Source organism: Stigmatopora nigra, chromosome 15, assembly GCF_051989575.1.
Source record: "Stigmatopora nigra isolate UIUO_SnigA chromosome 15, RoL_Snig_1.1, whole genome shotgun sequence".
NCBI classification, from domain to species: Eukaryota; Metazoa; Chordata; class Actinopteri; order Syngnathiformes; family Syngnathidae; genus Stigmatopora; species Stigmatopora nigra.
The window spans coordinates 8269344-8287905 of NC_135522.1; the positions used below are offsets into that span (position 1 = coordinate 8269344).

Below are 18562 nucleotides of genomic sequence, written 5' to 3' on the forward strand. Positions count from 1 at the left end.
ATCTGCCATTTTTTGGGGCGGGACATTGGATAGCACTCCATCCACCATGACAGTGTCTTCATGCCACTAGTCTGTGTATCGTAGACAGTAGAAGACATTTCCTTAGCAGCAGTCTTATATGTACATATCATGGCAACTCAAAAAGACACAACAGAATCGTCTTTAACTTACTCAAATCACACCAACAGAGATTCCTAAGTTTGGATTCAACAATAAGCTCTTTGGCTGAAAACCATTACCTCTTAGGAATGATCTAGAAATATCCAAATCTTCAAACTATTTCAAAGTTAAATAAGCACACGTGTTAAAGATTGTTGATTTTTCAGACACCACAAACATCAATTCAGAATACCCAAATATACAGTAAAGTCGGTACACACACACAAAAAAAACTGTAACAGACACTGATTAGAAGCACACAGACTAACAGATGTACACTACTATGACAATCTTTTTGCCACGGAAGAATGCTGGTGCTTTGGAACAGCTGTGGCTTATCTTACGATACAAAAGTCTGCTTGTTTCCAAGCTACCATGGCAAGCCAGTGTGGAGCTCTGATTAGCCTGTGACGCACCACTTCGTCAAAATAAATCATTGCAACCAAGCGTGAGGTCACCTTTAGATACTACGACAATGACCAGCACCTAAATGACTGTGTGCGTCATATGTCTGCGCTGACTCAAACATGGACGCCTTCGCCTAAAGTCCTCATGAAGAGGAAGGTTTAAGGGGGCATTACAACTTGTCTGCAATGAACACTGAGGAGGTAAGTCAAACAACTGAAGAGGGAACTGTTCTTCCTGTCAAAAAAAAAGACCACTTAGTGGGAAACACATGTTTGTAATTTGTCTTAGCCAAAAGAGAAATTAAGAAGATCCCAAGCTGAACGTGAGCCTTGACAAAACACAGAAGCAGCCACCTTGCCATTAGAAAAAAGTCGACAAAGGAATTTAGATTCAAAGTAGTTTGGAAATGACTCAATGTGTATGCAAAGCTATTAGACCAGAAAGTCCCTGAAAAATAGGGTTAAATTTTGACCAATTAAAACTACCTATATTATATATGAAGATACTTGAATGTAAAGCAAAAATATACATAAAATTTTACACATTATGGACTAAAGCCTGCCAAATTTGCATGAATCAAAAATGAATCTCCAGGTCATATAAAATTACTTTAGAATTTCAAATTCTGAAAAAAATATATGTACACATTATAATAGCAGTGCACACTAGAACATCATTATATAATATATATGTATTTATATAAAATACAATGTATTATTTATGTATTAATTAATTTATTTACTATTTAGTATATGTATTATCACCCTCTTGCTATTCTAACAATGAAATTTCCCTAATATGGGATGTATAAAGCTATCTAATCTAATTTAATCTAATCTAATCTAAGTACTACATTGCTTTTGCATGTGTTCATCAGTTTTCTGTAAAAAATGAATCAGAAATATAGCTCTAAATTAAAGTCTGTGGAGAGAAGAAGCCAAGTTATTTATAAACAAAAAAATATCAACCATCCCTAACATAATGAGCAATTGGACAATTAAATACCCAGTACAATAAATTATGACGTTTTTGGCCTTTACAATAAAGTATTATTCCGTTTAGAAGAGCATTGCAAGTGATATCAATTTCCCAATTGTGTAATTGTGGTTGCTAGGTAAAGGCAGCTGGCAAATATTCAGCAGCTGTCTTATGTCGCACAGTGGGGGATCAAATCGCCAGCATAACGTAGAGGTGCCGTCTGGCATCTTTTATAACTATGATACTGTACCCCAGAAAGCGAAAAATTTGAAGCTCTTTGTTCCTGCAACCCACGCCGCCATCCTTTATATATAACGTCGACTCAGAGATGACATGTCACATGTTTGCAGGTCTACATTTCGCTATTTTTGCCATGTGTGTGTGAATGCATCATATATAACCAAGTCATAATAAGTGTTAGCACGTATCTTCATCTGAAAGCAGCATTCCACTTTCCCTTGAATAAACAGTAACTGAGAGGTGAACAGTCTGAGCTTTCTCAATTCCAGTTTTCCAAAAACAACAGTCTCCTTGTAGGTACTAAATGATATTATTCCCTTAGGTGATATCCAACCCAAATTCTATTCCTGAAAAACCATCAATTGGGTCACAGGCAGAAAACCTGCTCCATTTTTTCAGCAAGTTCGGAAAATGACATTTAACAGTATGTACTTCAAAATATATGTATATAGTCTGCATTTTACAAAGAAGAAGACTTTCAGTAGAAAAGAGAACTGGTTTAAGATCAAGACAGATTGACTCCACTTGTTTGATCACAAAGTCAATGTCCTACTTTGATAAATATTAGAAGTACCCATTGCAAAATAACTGACTAAAGGTTACTAGTCGCGTGCAAGGCGCAGTGAATTTAAGCAGAGTTTTGAGGTTAATCATAACCATAAGAAAAATACTTCTATACTCACATATATGAGTCCAGAATAATAGCGGTCCTTCAAATTGTGCAGCACAGATGCTTCGTTCAGGCAGGTGAGCTCAGCCATGTCCTCCACTTTGCTGAACTTGGGAGGATTCATCTTCTGGATGTCGTCTTTGTTTACGACCACCTTTTTACCATTCTCGGCCAGCTCCACCACCACTTCCTCGCCACGCTCCTCGCGGATGCTGGCCCCCTCAAAGCCATGGCGCTCTGAGGGAACCCAAACCAGTTTCTTGGCTGTCCAGTCAGCTTGTGTGGCTGGGTTGTAAACCACGGCACGATCCACAAACAGGTACCGCTCTGGGTCCTCTTGACCACTTCGATGAGACATCTTATTTTGGGTGTACGAGAGCAAGGTGGGCGCCTAGAAGAGACCAACATTGTGTAGTACACATTAAAATTTGCTCCACATACATCAATAATCATGATAACAGCAAAATGTTCTGTATAATTTGAACACGCTACTCTATGTCTGCAAAATTAAATGTCCCACATATTTTTTTAAAGGAAAGCTTATTATTATATTTAGTGGGAAATTACCTCTGCACATTTTCACTGTTATGGAATCCAAAATAGATTAGATTAACCTTTATTCATAGCGTATTCGGGAAATTCAGTTTGTAGCAGTAGCAAGCAAAGACACAGACAATGTAGAACTAGATAAAACTGGAACCACACAAGGTTGTAGGTTGAAAATATGCAGAATCACTCTTCCAGTCACAGGCACAGTCCCTCAGTAGTCTGGATCAGAATCAGGACCGGTAGCCTTCCTGGCATTAATGGTTCCAAAAAAAAATGTCCAGGACTAGCATAAAGAAACAGTCGAGTCGTAAAAACAAGCACGCGAACTACATTCAAATAGTCAATGTTGACAATTCCTTCATTCATTTATTTTCTGATCCGCTTATCCTGACTTCAGGCATCATGCAGGAATCATCCCGAATCAGTAGCCAGCCAATCGCAGGGCACGAGGAGACGGACAACCATTTATGATCACACTCATACATAGGGGCAATTTAGAGTATTCAACCGGTCTACCTTGCATGTTTTTGGAATGTGGGAGGAGACTGGAGTACCTAGAGAAAACCCACACAAGCCCAGGGAGAACATGCAATACATTTTCAATCATTTTTACCTACTAAGACACTCTGAATAGTTGATGTACCTAGACTGGTAGTAAAGAAGTAATATCCAATGAAAACTGTAAAACACTATTGTAAAGCCAATGCTTTTTTATTTGAGGATTTGATTGGCGTTAGTTTGTGTGTACACTTTACCTGATGTTTTTTTTCAGTTACTGATGGATCATTTGCAGTCTCGGTTTGAAATAGAAAAAAACTAACTGAATCTGATGTTAGGAATTCAGAGATTGGTTAAAAATTGCTAAGAACAACGGAGACCTGCGCAGTGGATGCTTGGACTGCAGTGAGCCTTTTAGATCTGTCATTATGTTGCGCATTGTGCGTAACTGCGCTTCACTGTACTAGTACACTATTAAGTAGATACAATGTACTACCTCCACCAAACCTTTGAAACCCCGGATACACAGTGATCGATTGTAAAAACAATAATTACAACTAGTAGTCTTCTTAATGCATAACTGCTTACGCAAGAAGGATGACTTTGCATCCATCCAAACAAATATGACAAAATCGGGATGTATTTATGTACATAAAAAATGAAAAAGTAGTGGATCGAGATATTCAGTGCTGAAATATTCAGTATTTAATGAAACAAGTAAATGAGTTGATCGATAACGGGCTACCTGCGTGTTTAGTTTCTTTCTAACAACATGCACGCCCACTACTAATTTGGATGGCTAATTATAGCATCGGATAATTCAAGTTGATCTGATTAACACGAGATGAACGATCATAAACCATCTGTACTCACAAAAGAGAAAAATGAGTCCAAACAAAGTTTGCGAAAAGATCTCGTGCACAGCCTCCATGCCAAACACGCCGGATCCACAAATCAGATCCAGCCGGACAACATCGGTCATTTCCGGCAGCTGACCTTTGACACTCACCTAGTGTCGTCGTTCGCAGCAGCTCGAGTCCGATCCCCCACGCAAGTCCGCTGTGCAACTGATGCGCAGCCTGTGTGCAACGTTCTGCTCCACGCACACAATGGAGAGCGATGAAGGCATGCGTTTGGGATCTGGTATGCAAGCACAGAGGCAGGGCTGCTGCTGCTGCCACGACACTGGGGCCCCTCCTAGACCCTCTGGTTCCTCACTTGACCGCCGCTGAAAACCCCGCCTCCAACTGGCACCCAAACACAATAGGAACGCCCCACAATCTGTTCGGTTCCCAAACGCCATACTTCCTATTACCAAAACAATGTTACAAATGAAGTACTATATACTAAGTACAACTACTACCCTTCATGCACTAATTATGAAAAAAATACCATTATATATACGTATATGTATACATAAGTATACACATTTGCATATGCATAAACAATGTATGTAGATATGCATATATATACATACATATAGATATATACATATATATACATACATATAAATATATACATATACATATATAAGAATATATATATATATAGATATTTTTTTAAACACAACCATATTCAGCCATTTAGTTAAAACACTGAATTCCACAGATGAACAATTTCCTTTCTCACATAAATCAGTTTTACTAAGCCACCTAACAGCATTACGGTGTCTACTACATAGTTTAATGTGGAAAGTGTGCTTTTTAAAGGTAGCAGTATGCATTTTAAAGTCCACATTCAACAGTAGTGTGGGGTAGTAGTCATTTCCAACCCTTTAAAACCAAGGATTTTGGAATTGAGTGAGATCATCAGGTATGCTGCCAAAAATGGTTACACTTAACTTTCAATCATAAAGCACTTTTCATACTTCTGCTGAATTGTGTTTGTCAAATAGTTTAGTTGGACAAAAATCCTGCACATACTGCAGTCTGCTGTGGACAAATTGCCCACCCTTGATGAAAGGGAATAGCTTGTTTTCAAATAAACTTGGCCAAAATTATTGTTGTATAAACTTTAAATGTATGATGAAGACAAATGTCAAAATATTCAATTGTATGGTTTCCAACAAGAGGATAAACACCTAAATCCTAATTCAAAAATTTCTCATATATTAGCATAACAGTACCCAATAATTGAATAGCAGTAATCATCATAGCAAATATAACACAAAATATTTCTTCTTCATTGAAAAATGAACTTGCGCCACACTCACCAAAACCTAATCCTGTAGACAATAAATTGAATGGATAGTACTAGCTCTTTAGTTCTGGAGGGAAAAAGGAAGCAATGCTTAAGCCTTAAGGTATGAAGTTTTACTACAAATGGGAAAATTCATTGACAAAGAGGCAATGTATTTCAGGCCAAAGACAGGAAAACTGGGCATGATCATCTTCAGTTGTTGGCATCAAAGAGAAGATATTTACGGTTTGTGGTCTGTACAGTTAAATGAATAGCCTCAACGTCCACCTCTCCGGCCTCCCCCGCCCCGGCCTCCCCCACCCCGGCCCCCTCCGCCCCGGCCCCCTCCGCCCCTATTCCCAAATCCTCGTGTTGCTCCCGAGCCCCCTTTCACCTTCTTCCTCACGCCGCTCGACTGTTCCGTGTCATCATCGTCTCTAGCTCGATCGTACTTTTTCCGTTTCTCACCTTGTTCTTTCAGTTCCTGAAAATAAAAACAAGAAAAAAACGCTGATTCTACATTCTTACAATATTTCCTACAGAGTAGTGTTGTACGATATGACGATATAGTTCCACTTTTTTTTTAATATGAATCTTTCTACCATTAAATTATCGCCATCAACAGACCTATTACTGCAATGCATATTTTGGTCACATTTTGCCATAATTGCAACACCAATCAAGATGTCCCTATCTGCAGTCAACAGCTTTTTGCTTCCCCCTGCTTACCATACACAAGTAATGCACGTAAGGCAATTGAAAGTAGCAACGAATATAATCAATCAAGAACACAGACAAGACAGTCCGTTCAATATTATTTCGTTTTTTCATAACTCACTGGTAGCCATGCACAACAATATCAACATTAAAAAGGAAATTAAACTATCAATGGTCTTTTGCTATTGAAAAATAGATTGGGTGTCTTACACCATCAATGGCAGCTAATCAGTTAATGATATTATGATAACAAGTAAAATAGTAAAAACTACCAGTCAAAAGTATTGCAAGATAATTTGAAACTGAGCAAAAAATGGTGAATTTGGATATTGCGAAAATAATTTCATTTGACACTGAAAATAACGATATTTTCTTACATTCTAATTACAACTCGATAGCTAACAAAACACTTTATTTTTAGGATGATGAAACAAAGCTGACTAACCAGTTTGGCAAATCGCTGGGCCTCGCTGACCCTCTCCACCAACATCATCACCTCCTCTTCATGGGTAGGAAAAGCAGGAAGTTTCTTTCCTATCAGGGTTTCAATTCTCTGGAAAAGCTCCACATCATACCTGAAGAAAAAAAAACAAATTAACCAGAGCAAATTTGCCTTTACATTTCATGACAAGTTTAAAAAGAAGCTGTCCAAATTTGTCAAGTGTTCATAGATCAAAAAAGGTTCTCACTGGGTGACAAATGTGATGGACTTCCCCGCTCTCCCTGCTCTAGCTGTCCGACCGACTCTGTGGATGTAGTCCTGTAAGGGGTCAACATATGTACGAATTAGTTGACCTCTCCATAAATTCCCAGCACTGACAACACCGGGTTACCTTGGAATGTGTGGGTATGTCGTAGTTGATGACACAGTCAACATGTGGAATGTCGAGTCCTCTGGATGCCACATCGGTTGCCAAGAGAACTGACCGTGACTTGGCCTTGAACTTGTTTAGGGCTCCGAGACGTTTGTTCTGAACAAAAAGGGGGAAAAAATCTGATTAGCTACCAAGAATATACAAGAAAAAAGTGATATTTGGATTAGCGTTCTCTACCTGACTCATTTGACCGTGAAGAGGGATGGCAGTGATACCAAGGTTTCTCAACAAGAGCGCCACACGCTGTGCACCGTTGCAAGTGCCGCAGAAAATGATAAAAGAGTTTCCGGCCAGCTCGTTCACGATGGACACCAGATAACAGTCCTGCAACAAAAAAAAAAGCTTGGTTTGTAAAATCTAATGTCATCCGTTAGGTAGATAAAAACTAACTGGAAACAAATGTGCTACCTTGTACTTGGATGGTATGAAGATGTAGTACTGCTGCAGTTTATCTACTGTAGTGTATTTGGTAGAAACATTACACTTGACTGGGTCCTTCAGGGCAGCTCGCTCGAGTTTTTGGACCTGTAGCAAAGGATTTGTATGTATAGAGTTATGTTCAAAAAATAATTTTGGTCTACTTGTAGGTGACCACCACAAAATGGGATTACCTTTTTGGTCATGGTTGCAGAGAAAAGGAAGGTGCGTCTCTCCCTGGGAATCACTTTTAAGATTTTATCCACCTGATTAAAAGAAACACTTGTGGTATTATGAGCGTTGAGATGAAAGATGATTTTTCAATACCTACCTCAGACTCAAAGTCCATGTTGAGGATTCGATCTGCTTCATCCATGACAAGAAATCGGAGTGCTCGTAAACTGAAGCCCCTCGTGTTCTCTAGGTGGTCTAATAATCGACCGGGTGTGGCTGGAATCAAAGATTTGTGTAGTATTGTATACATGAGTCTTCATTTTATTTATATATATCCATCTCTATCTATCTATCGATCCCTATATCCATGTATATCCATCTATATCTATCTATATATATGTACATGTACATATCTCTATATATGTCTATCTCTATATATATCTATATTCATATGTGCATATATAAATATATATAGGGGGTAGTGTATATAGTGTCCTCATCAATTGTTGTATGCTTCCTTTAATGTAAAATCGGAACTATTGTCAGTGTATTTTTATTTATTATCTACTAATAAATCCATTCCAAAAATAAATTATAGTCTTACCTATAATGATATGTGGTTTCTTGGCTAATATCACAGACTGTGACATCATGTCAATTCCACCAACTACGACAGCTGAAACAAAAAAAGGCAGTGTTAAACTGAGAATCATCAACACTGCTGATGTACATTGTTTGCCTTTAATAGGTCACGTACCACACTTGACGCCGATGCTTGAACCCAGGGCCTCAAACTGCTCCGAGATTTGAAAGGCCAACTCTCTAGTAGGAGTTAAGACAAGGGTGTGGAGTCTCTGGGGGGAGGCCAAAAGGGACTGAAGTATGGGCAAAGCAAATGCACCTGTCTTCCCTGAACCGGTCTCAGCCAAGCCAATGATGTCCTTTCCTAAACGACAACAACGAATAGGATGGGGAGGAAAAAGGTGCTATAAAGTAGGACATGAACTGAATTAAAAATGATAACAGTCCATATTTTGGACAAAAGTCCATCAGAAGAAGTAACAGATAACACAAAGATTAAATTAGATCTGGGACCTTACAAATCGTTTACTTAGTATTATCCAAATTGTGATAGTGAAAAATTACTATTAAGGAGATTGAAAACGACAGCCCAAATTACGACGCAAATAGACTACATTGAACGCAACAAATATAAGTGCATGCAAACAACGTAGTCATGTCAATTTCAACAATGTTAATGAGGAAATAGAGGGATGGCTAAACCTAAAAAATCTTCCTGCATCTTACTGAATGTTATCTTGAGAGATGACAGGGAAATTATTTATTTTATTTGGAATAATACATTATATTGACGCATGCTGTTTCATGATGTCTAGAAGTTAAAAGATCATATCAAAGGATGGCAAAAGCTACATATAGTAGTACGATTACATGTGATGGGTTACCTTCTAGGGCCACTGGTATAGCTTCAACCTGAATCTTTGATGGACTCTTCCATCCCAGTTGATCACAGGCCTCGCACAACACGTCGGTGACACCCTGACAATGATTGTGAATTAAATATTAAACATTTTGAATTTACAATTGGTCATAAGTGATGAGCTTCGTTAAATACTATGTTAAAGGTAGAATATTAAAAGAATTATTATTATTGTCTTGCGTTTAGCTATTCTTCGCAGCAATATACAGCTGAAAGTGTTTCTCGCTTAGCTTTCGGTAAACTTACCAGATCTCGGAAAGTCTTTGTAGTCTGCTGATTTTCCTCACTATTGTCGTTTGTGTTATCATCTTCACTACCTGATTCTTCGGGGTTTTCTGCTGTGTTTAGCTCCGAAGTCTCCGGATTTGGTTCCGCCATGTTTTCTCTCCTAATCAACGTGCCTTCTTTGCAGCAGTGCGCAGATGCGGATGTTTTACAAAAAGCCGCAAAGACTAATGGGAATTGAAGTTTTTACGTCAGCTGGATACTGCATTTGATTTAGACAAGAAGACACAAGTTCTTAAAAGTATTTAGTCAGGATAGAAGCTGAGACATGTTTCCTATATAGTGGAATTATAAAAAAAAAACAATCAAGATTTTAAATTTAACAAAACAACAAATGTGAATGTCATTCCAAGGAAATAAATGCAGAATATAATGGGCAAAGAGAAACAAAGATTTGGTTGGTGGGAGGCGGTATAGGAACCACTCAATTAAGGATTATGTGCATCTATTTTATTTATTTATGTTTTCTTTAAACATAATTTTCCAGATAAAATGAAATTAACATTTGAGAAGAATTCTTAAAATGTAGGAGTCCTAATTGCCCAGAAAACATCAAATTCTCTATGACAGTGCCAAAGCATACTACTACTTACTAGACAAAAAAACCTGCACTTTGAAATAGACAAAAAACATTTCATTTTAGGAACTTGCTTTGTTTCAAAGGAGTCCCTCCATCTCTCTCATGAATGCTTCATACACCTGGTCCTTGGTCTTCATGTTATGTTGAGCCACAGCACCAATATGAGCTTGGTGAGACATGCCATGTGAAGCAGCAGAGGCATGATGTTTGTTGTGACCATGACCAATTCCCATCATACTATCATCTGCTCTCCTCGCCATGGCATTGCCTTTCTCTAGCGGACCAATCACAGGCCCGTGCGCCACACCGCTCTTGTCCCTTCGCACCCTCAGCGCAGTGGGCACAAAGCGCGTGACCTCTGCTTTGGGATTGATAATTTGTGGTTTGGCAGAGATGGTAGCCCCCGCACCGCCGCCTGCTGCCAGGCCGCCGACACCGGCCGAAGAAGTGAGGTTGGCCCTCTTTTCGATGGTGGCGGCGTGAAGGTGACTGACGGCAGAGGCCGCGGCGGTGCCGGGAGGAGGTGGGTGTTGCATGACGTTGGAGCTGGATCCTTTTTGCCGCTGGACGAGGCTGGGAGGAGCACTAAGCACGTTGGTGCTGAGCGGCGGTGGAAAGAGGCCGAGAGGTGGCGCCATGGGACGAGGAGGCCCTCCAGATCTTGGAGGAGGAGGTGGGATACCTGCAAGGAAAAGTGGAATAAATTAGTTATCGACCGATATGATTTTCAGTTGTCAAAATTGCATTGACAATTATGCACATGCATAATAAATGTGTTATCTGGTTTAGCTCTGCATGGCGCTATGGGCTTACCAGGTGGTGCTGGCGGTGGTAGTCTTGGTGGTGGTCCCCGTGGTGGAGGGCCTGGGGGGAGACCAGGTGGGGGGCCAGGTGGCGGACCAGGTGGGCGACCAGGTGGAGGTCCAGGCGGTAGAAGACGAGGTATTGGAGACCTCATGCCGGGAATACCCAGTGGCCTCAAGAATGGAGGGGCACCTGAAGACAAGATGAGCATTACGACTAAACTAATGGCAAATGAAAAGGAGCCTTTACTAGCAAACTTTGGGCAAAAGGTGAACCTGTACAATGCTTTTGTGGCAAATAAGCATTCTTGATATGACAGTGAATATAAATTGAATCTGACCTGGTGGAGGGCCAGGAGGCGGACCAGATGGTGGACCAGGAGGCCTTAATGGCGGAGCTGGTGGAGGACCCATAGGAGGAGGTCCACTCATTGGCGGTCCCTGCAAAGGTGGAGGTTGGCCCACTGTGCTACTTGGAGGTGGGACACGTTGGGTAGATTCCCCTGGTGGCGCCTTGTCTTCAGCATCCGAACTATCTGATTCATCACTGTACTCTTCCTCAACTTCCTCTTCTTCATCCTCTTCAGGAATAGACTGACCTGAACACGGAAAGTGACATCATTCCCAACTCTTTACTGAATAAGGGTCAGTAAGTACATTTATGGATAGAATCTCTGACTAATCCACAAACCTGCCATCTTTAACATCATGGCCTGCAGAGGAGTAATAGCTTTGCTCTTCTTTCCCGACTTCTTTTTCTTTTTTGATCCGTCATTGGATGTATCCGAAGACAAGTCTGCAAATCGGACACTGCGACCTATCAAGAAGTTAAAAATAATCAACAATATATTAGTATCAGCAGGACCCAAACAAATAAAAGTATTTCCTGATCACCCAGAAAATGAATGACCAAAATCAAGAAAGAATTTTCAATTCAACATGCAAATATTTTTTGTCAAATTTACACAATCAAGAAAAACTAACAAAATCAAGGCACAAAAAATATATACATCAGGCAGTTTATGGAAAAAAAAACGTACATTCTCCCCATAATTTGACCCCAGAAAATGTCTTGAAAATTATCTGAAAATAAGTAACTACTAATCTATTATATCATAAAGTGGCCTAAACTCAACTGAAACCACAAAGACAACACAGATGTACAGGGAATTACCCTGTAATAGCCCAAAATGTATAGGAGTAAACTGGAATTGACCTGTAAATTCATTTAAACTGAGAGGGATAGCATCTCATCTTTCAGTGGCATTCACGCAAATGGATTGGACACCTGGTGTCCAATCCATTTGACTGAAAAGTTAATTCGCCCACAACTAGAAAAATCTGAAATTCTTGTTTTTCACCTCTTTCGTCATCTCTTCTCTCGTGTCTGTCAGAGCCCTTTCTTGTTTCACGATCTTCGTCCCGCTCGTCATCACTGTCGTCTGAGTCGCTGTCGTCTTCGTCTCCATCGTCCCTGTCACTCCCGCTGCCGCTGTCCTGATCTCTTGCCAAGTCTGTTGATGTCTTCTCTAAACCATGTGTGGATGGCTCTACAAGCGAAAAAAGCAGAAACATCAATAAAAAAAGAAACATACACTTTCTTTTAACAAAAAAACAACAACAACAAGGCTATTCATCTAGATCAGGGGTAGGGAACCTATGGCTCAGGAGCCATATATGGCTTTTTCCATGGGTGCATATAGTGGAGTCCTGAATCCACATCACTATGGCAATGACCACAACAACAAAAATCATACATTTTCATGTATTTTTACTGTTCAATTCTGAGAATGGCTCTCAAGAAATAACACTAGAAAATATAAATTTTCTATGGCTCTCTCTGTCAAAAAGGTTCCTGACCCCTAATCTAGATCATCCAATTTTCATGCCTTACCAAAATCTGTGCCATAGGGCCGTCGTGGAACACCACCACCATACATTGCCAGGATTTGCGGTGGTGGGGGTCCAGGGGGAGGCCCGGGGGGTTTCTTTCCGGGAGGTAAACGTGGCACCGGTGGCAACATGGACAAAAATGGAGGTGGTCTACTGTGGGGCACACATGAATAACGATTAATGGAAATTTAGCATCATACAGTAGACATTTTGTGTCAGGATGCATACAATGCAATTGACCATTAGATGTACAAATAATCCTGGATTTCATAGTTGGGTTCTGACATGCAAAAGCAATTGTTCTGACATTTAATTGTCAAAGAGGTGTGGTCTTGGATCTCAATGTGCACAGATAACCTACCCAAAAAAGGGAGCCTTCTTCAATATTGAAGGAGGTTGAGCCCCTGGTAGAGGAATGTCCTGGATGTGAATATTGGATGGAGCATGGGGCATATCTGGTAAGGGAATAGTGTCTACTTCCACAGACTCTGCATTCTGGAGGGGGGAAAAATATTTATTTAGTCATCAGAAATGATAAGCGAATTATCGTTAAAACTTAGTGTATTTTGGTTTATCGTGCCAGTGGTGGTAGACACACTGTATAAGATTGGGCTGTGTGGTTGACTGTAGAATTTGAAGCAAAACACGCTGTCTAAGCAAGTAACAACTAATTTATAATTACAAAAAAATAACACAAACCTTGACTGAATCGAAATAGAGAGCCAGCTGACCCCTTTTGCTCTCATAATCCAATTCCAGTTTGCGTAGATCCTTGTAGGTTTCAGGATTCTCTCGCTCATACAGACGGACGATGCGTTCAAATGTCTCTCGCAGCTTCTTCCGCTTGTCCCTGAGCACTTTTTCATTCAGCAACGGCTGCTGGACTGGATTGAATTCTAGAAAAAAAAAATCAAATGTACCTTCAGGTTTAAAAAAAATATTGAAGTTACGGGATAGTCAAAGTGGTCGTCTGAAAAGAACCAAAATAGCAATTAATAGCCATGGTAAATATTCAGTCTCTTACCCATTTCATCCAATTTCTCCATGTCTCTGATTATCTGTCTGGGGTCTTTCATCTTGAGCACAGCTGCTCTCACCATCATTCTCTGCTTTTTATTCTACAAATACAATAATAAAGAAAAAACATGTACAAAATGGCAATAGAATTACCTATCAAATTGTTTTAAACACACACAAATATATTACCTTTTTCAACTCCCTTTTTCTGGCTTCTTTCCCTGTAAAGTAAATAATGTGTCCATTATTGCACTCTTCTGATCAGGATTTTTTTTAAACATTTAATTTGTATTAATAGATTTTCCTGGCAGATACTTACTGGCCTGATCTGTGGGATTCATAAATTTCCCACTCTTGGTGGATGAGGTTGAACGTCTCCCCATTGTGATGGCGTGGGTTCTCTCCTCTTAACATAAGAGACATTCAAATCAGTCAAAAAATAAATTTACAACTTACACGTTAACTTCACAGACATGTTTCTTTTCTAAATATATATTCGAAACAGTAGTACGTCACGATTTCCATTATAGGAATACCCACGAATCAGTGTAATAGTTGAGGTTTGAATTGATCACTACTGTACATTTAAGTCTCTCAGCGATCGATGAACAAATGAACACATGTTAAAAATCATATGTATAAAGCATAATATTCAGAATTGTTCAAAGGTACAGGATTTGGATAGCATTGAAAAGACGAAATTAAATGCAAAAAAAAACGGGGGGCACACTCATATATGCACACTGCAGGGAATAGCTAGCATTAGCATGCACTTGTAGCTAGGGCCGCATTGCTTCAACAAGCAGAGGATGCACCAAAAATATCAACATTACCTTATAATGAAGAAAATAAGTAGGACGTGTAACACCTTTAGATAAAATGTGAGGTATCCTACTTGAAACACTGTATTTTAATTAAGCCATACAATATGTGACAGACAGCGACTTTGTGTTAGCCGCACGCCATGGTAGCAACAACCGTAGATATCATGTATAAAGGAATAGCTATCGTGAACTAGATTTGACGGCGGAACACATCAGCCGCCACCTTGCAACAGAAAACCCTTTGGTCGAGATTTTCATTCCCGACATAATTGTTCTGTATATTAATTAACATATTTGTGCAGTTATAAAACTGCCCTCCGAGAACACTCATACATGTGGTGTGAAGTTTGCATAGTACATTTATTACTGCTTTACATATAGTAAACATTGCGAGTGTGCAGAAAGTGCACGCTAGAGGGCGACCTTTAATTGCCATATTGTTGTTGTTCTATTTTCTTTCTTTTTGTTTTATATCATTGGTAAATTTTAATATCCTCTGCAGCAAACCTACTAATATCCAACAAGCGTACATATTTTGTAATAAACATGGGTTGGCAGGTAGAGATATACCTTGGAATTTATTACTTTCTTATTATATATTTTTTTGCAAACTGAGATTTGATCAGGAATACCCCTTTATTCAATATGCTGCAGTCTGAAGGATATATAGAAACAAAAATGACCCACTGGTTAAATTCAGTGAGTACGACTTATCCTGTATGCATGCCTATTGAATAAATGCATGGCAAGAAAGACAACTATGTCATGCAAAATGAGATGACAGTGTGAATTATGGTTTGGTTCTTGTGTGAGTTTACATGATCTCCAAGTGCTTTGTGGCTTTCCTGTGGGAACTCGGTCTTCCAACATACCAAAATCATGCAAGTTAGAAGATGCTGTGCAGGGTGAACATGAGTGTGAATGATTGTTGCATATACACTGGATATACCCTGCAATTAGTTAATGATTATGAAACTAATCAAATTGTGGTTGACTGGTTAGCACTTTGCTTCACAATTGTGGTTTAAAATCTAAGTAATTTGTCTATATGTGCCCTATGATTGGCTTGATTCATCAAGTGTGAGAATAAATAGAAAGACACATACAGAATACATTTCATTATTATTTTATCTAATCATCACGCTACTCTACGGGCTTAAAGAGGTGATAGAACCAAAAAGATAACTGTACAGAGTTGAAAAATAAGTTCATGCCAATACAGTTCATCCTGCATGGCTTCCACTCTTTGCAAACACTCTCTTGCATTATTTTGTCATATGATTTGAAGAAAAAAATGGATTTCACTTTGATAAAGATGATCATTAAAAGCAATATAAAGCATTTTTTTTGTTATGAGGGTTAGTCAATCTTTGGAGTTTAATAAGCATTTAATAAGGAAGAGGTCCGTAGTAGGCTTTGTAGGCAGCGATGACTCCATCTGTGTCCATCATGTGCTCACAAGCCAAATTAGTCTCGCACACCTCTCTCAGGCTTTGAAGAAATAGAAGAGATATTTTTTTTAGGTTCAGGTAATTGATATAAGATTCTCAATCATTTTCCGAAGGTAAATATTTAGCCACTAAAGCTTTTACTGTTGACCTGTAAGAAATATACATACTTCTCCATCTGGGTCAGGGATAGTTCAACAGCTCTCCTAGGTTGAACCACTGCGGCGGCCTGTGCACGCTCCACAAACACTCCTGGATACAATCACAAAAAAAATATAATAATAATGTCCACTTGATAAAAAAAAAAAGAATTAAAATCTACTGACAAGATTTTTTTTTTAAATTTATGTCATCATGAAACAGAATATTATTGTAGTTATCCATCATAGCAAGCAATCACTGTAAAAGTAACATTTGAGGGAGGCAAGCATGTGGCTCTTGAGCCCCATGTGGCTCTTTGCTTCTTATCATATTTTGTAATATACTGTGGCTCTCGTTTCATGTTTTTCTTATTTTTATTCCCTCTTAATACACACTCAAATTCACCAAGGGCCATTTAAAACAAAAAATAAATTCTATTTTAAAAAATAATTTGGCAGATTGGATTTTTTAATGCTGCTTCTGACGCAAGTTGTGGCTGTTGGACTCGCATAGTTTCCAATTTTGGCAGTTTTTGTCTATCTTGTTTGCCACTCCTGCACTAATATGTAAAAAATTGTAATACGGGATGAAATAAAATTCTAATCTAATCTAATCTAATCTCATGAAGCAACTATGGTAACAAAAATGCCAGTCCATGACCTTACCTTGGCGGTAGTGGTAGGTGTCATCTCCATTGTTGCGGCGGTAGTCGTCACCGTTGTTGTTTCTGCGGTAGTTGTCATCGTTGTACTGGCGACGGTATTCGTCATCGGCATTGTAGTTGCGACGGTAGCTGTCATCACGGTCGCTACGGTCATCGCGGTCATCCCCGTTGGAATCCATTGAGTCTGTAAAAAAAAACAAGGCAGAGATAAAAGTCAAACAAGTATTAAAAAAGAAAATAGAGTGAGCAAATTAGTCATTTTTTTAAAAAGTTCAAATACTAAGTGTTGAAGAAGAGACACCATTTATATTGATATAGTATAGCATGTAAAGTAAAGCCTGTATTTATCTGGATTTCTTACCTGAAGTCAGACAGGCAAGAGCCAGGGAGGAAAATACCAGGATGGCCAAAGTCTTCATCTTCTTGAGTGTCAAGTCAGGCAATGTAGAAGCTTGAAGATGGGAACGGCTATGTTGATCTCTCTGCAAACATATATACCAACTCGGATTTATAGATGTAGCTCTCTCAATATGATTGGTTAGGGAATCAAGTATCACAAACACACCAAAAAAAAAACACACACACATGGTCCAAGTCGGAAAAAAAGCACAATAAGAGGGGGAAAAAAAGATAAATCCTGGAAACACTTTGAAAAGAGATTCTAAATTAAGACCCTTTTGAAATCAAATTAGATCCATTATTGGTATTAGAGTTTGTAAATTTGTTTAAGGAATCTGATGTTCAGTTTGATTTTTATTCATATTCTGCTGAAAAATCACATTTATATATATATATTTTTTAAGTTAGATGGGATTTTATATGATTTTGTTTTAAAATGCTCCTAAACAGTGAAAAATTCAATGTGAGACCTTTTTGGAACTGCATTAAAACTTATTTGATGAAGTGTCAGAGTATCAAAGTGTTATACCAACATTGATATCAGATATTTATTCCTTTTGCTGTATTCTATATAGGGAATAACATCAGAGAAAATGTCACATACAAACACATTTTACAATTATTCATTATGATGGTTTGCAAGTAATTATACTTATACTTTATACTTTACCTGGACACAAATAGGATGAGTGTGCTTTTTGAGTTGCATTTAGCATTTTTAAATTCAATTTCAATGAGTAACTTGTTATTTTTTATGTTAGTAGTGAATAGCAATGTGACATTGACTTGCTATTATATAAGCCATTTATATTTACTGTATGAACTCCAATGTAAAAAATAAATAAATGCTTTGTCTCTCTTGACCTTTTGATTTTTTTTCTCCTCCATTTTGGATTTGATTCTAGATTGCACAGGCTGGAAAAAAACACAAGATGTAATTTTAACGTCTGGGTGACTGTTGGGCCTTGGCAGTATTTTAGTGAATGATCTCAACAGACTTTTAGTTCCATTTAAGGACATTTTGATTGGGTCATTTGTGGGCATGTGGCAGCACCATATAAAATCACTCAAGTGTTTTTATTCGTTCAAATCTGCTGCGAGGTGGTGTGTTGGAGCAATAATTTGCAAGTGGTAAAGCTCCTCA

General features: G+C 38.7%; 4 protein-coding genes across 9 annotated transcripts in view; all 4 read right to left on the bottom strand.

The window, feature by feature from the left end:
- Positions 1 to 4716, bottom strand: part of LOC144208071 (myosin-10) — a 41742-nt gene extending 37026 nt beyond the window's left edge. For 4 of the 5 annotated variants that reach the window (XM_077733735.1, XM_077733733.1, XM_077733734.1 and 1 more), the window contains exons 1-2: positions 4512 to 4716; positions 2469 to 2846 (exon numbers count right to left, since the gene is read on the bottom strand). In XM_077733735.1, the coding sequence (XP_077589861.1) occupies positions 2469 to 2813 (345 nt within the window). In that variant the 5' untranslated portion in view covers positions 2814 to 2846; positions 4512 to 4716. Of the gene's footprint in view, positions 1 to 2468; positions 2847 to 4375 lie in introns of all 5 variants that reach the window. The other variant, XM_077733732.1, reaches the window with a different exon arrangement.
- Positions 4717 to 5792: 1076 nt separating this feature from the next.
- Positions 5793 to 9778, bottom strand: ddx47 (DEAD (Asp-Glu-Ala-Asp) box polypeptide 47). Its single transcript, XM_077734913.1, has 12 exons — positions 9611 to 9778; positions 9330 to 9423; positions 8621 to 8809; positions 8468 to 8539; positions 8021 to 8139; positions 7884 to 7955; positions 7681 to 7797; positions 7450 to 7596; positions 7231 to 7368; positions 7087 to 7157; positions 6843 to 6972; positions 5793 to 6164 (listed from the first exon to the last, which is right to left on the bottom strand). Exons 1-12 carry the CDS (start codon positions 9740 to 9742, stop codon positions 5958 to 5960), a joined length of 1488 nt encoding a protein of 495 aa, XP_077591039.1. The 5' UTR covers positions 9743 to 9778; the 3' UTR covers positions 5793 to 5957.
- Positions 9779 to 10084: 306 nt separating this feature from the next.
- Positions 10085 to 14963, bottom strand: wbp11 (WW domain binding protein 11). 2 transcript variants are annotated; one of them, XM_077734912.1, is made up of 12 exons: positions 14776 to 14963; positions 14262 to 14348; positions 14132 to 14163; positions 13950 to 14043; positions 13625 to 13821; positions 13287 to 13420; positions 12927 to 13075; positions 12394 to 12582; positions 11724 to 11849; positions 11374 to 11631; positions 11043 to 11225; positions 10085 to 10911 (listed from the first exon to the last, which is right to left on the bottom strand). In XM_077734912.1, exons 2-12 carry the CDS (start codon positions 14323 to 14325, stop codon positions 10307 to 10309), a joined length of 2031 nt encoding a protein of 676 aa, XP_077591038.1. In that variant the 5' UTR covers positions 14326 to 14348; positions 14776 to 14963; the 3' UTR covers positions 10085 to 10306. The 2 variants fall into 2 exon arrangements, with proteins under 2 accessions (XP_077591038.1, XP_077591037.1); XM_077734911.1 differs by having other exon boundaries at positions 12927 to 13078; positions 14776 to 14960.
- A 554-nt stretch (positions 14964 to 15517) lies between these two features.
- On the bottom strand, positions 15518 to 17667 carry bglap (bone gamma-carboxyglutamate (gla) protein). The gene is made up of 4 exons (XM_077734812.1): positions 17381 to 17667; positions 17021 to 17203; positions 16385 to 16466; positions 15518 to 16257 (listed from the first exon to the last, which is right to left on the bottom strand). Exons 1-4 carry the CDS (start codon positions 17604 to 17606, stop codon positions 16155 to 16157), a joined length of 594 nt encoding a protein of 197 aa, XP_077590938.1. The 5' UTR covers positions 17607 to 17667; the 3' UTR covers positions 15518 to 16154.
- Between the last annotated feature and the right edge of the window lie 895 nt (positions 17668 to 18562).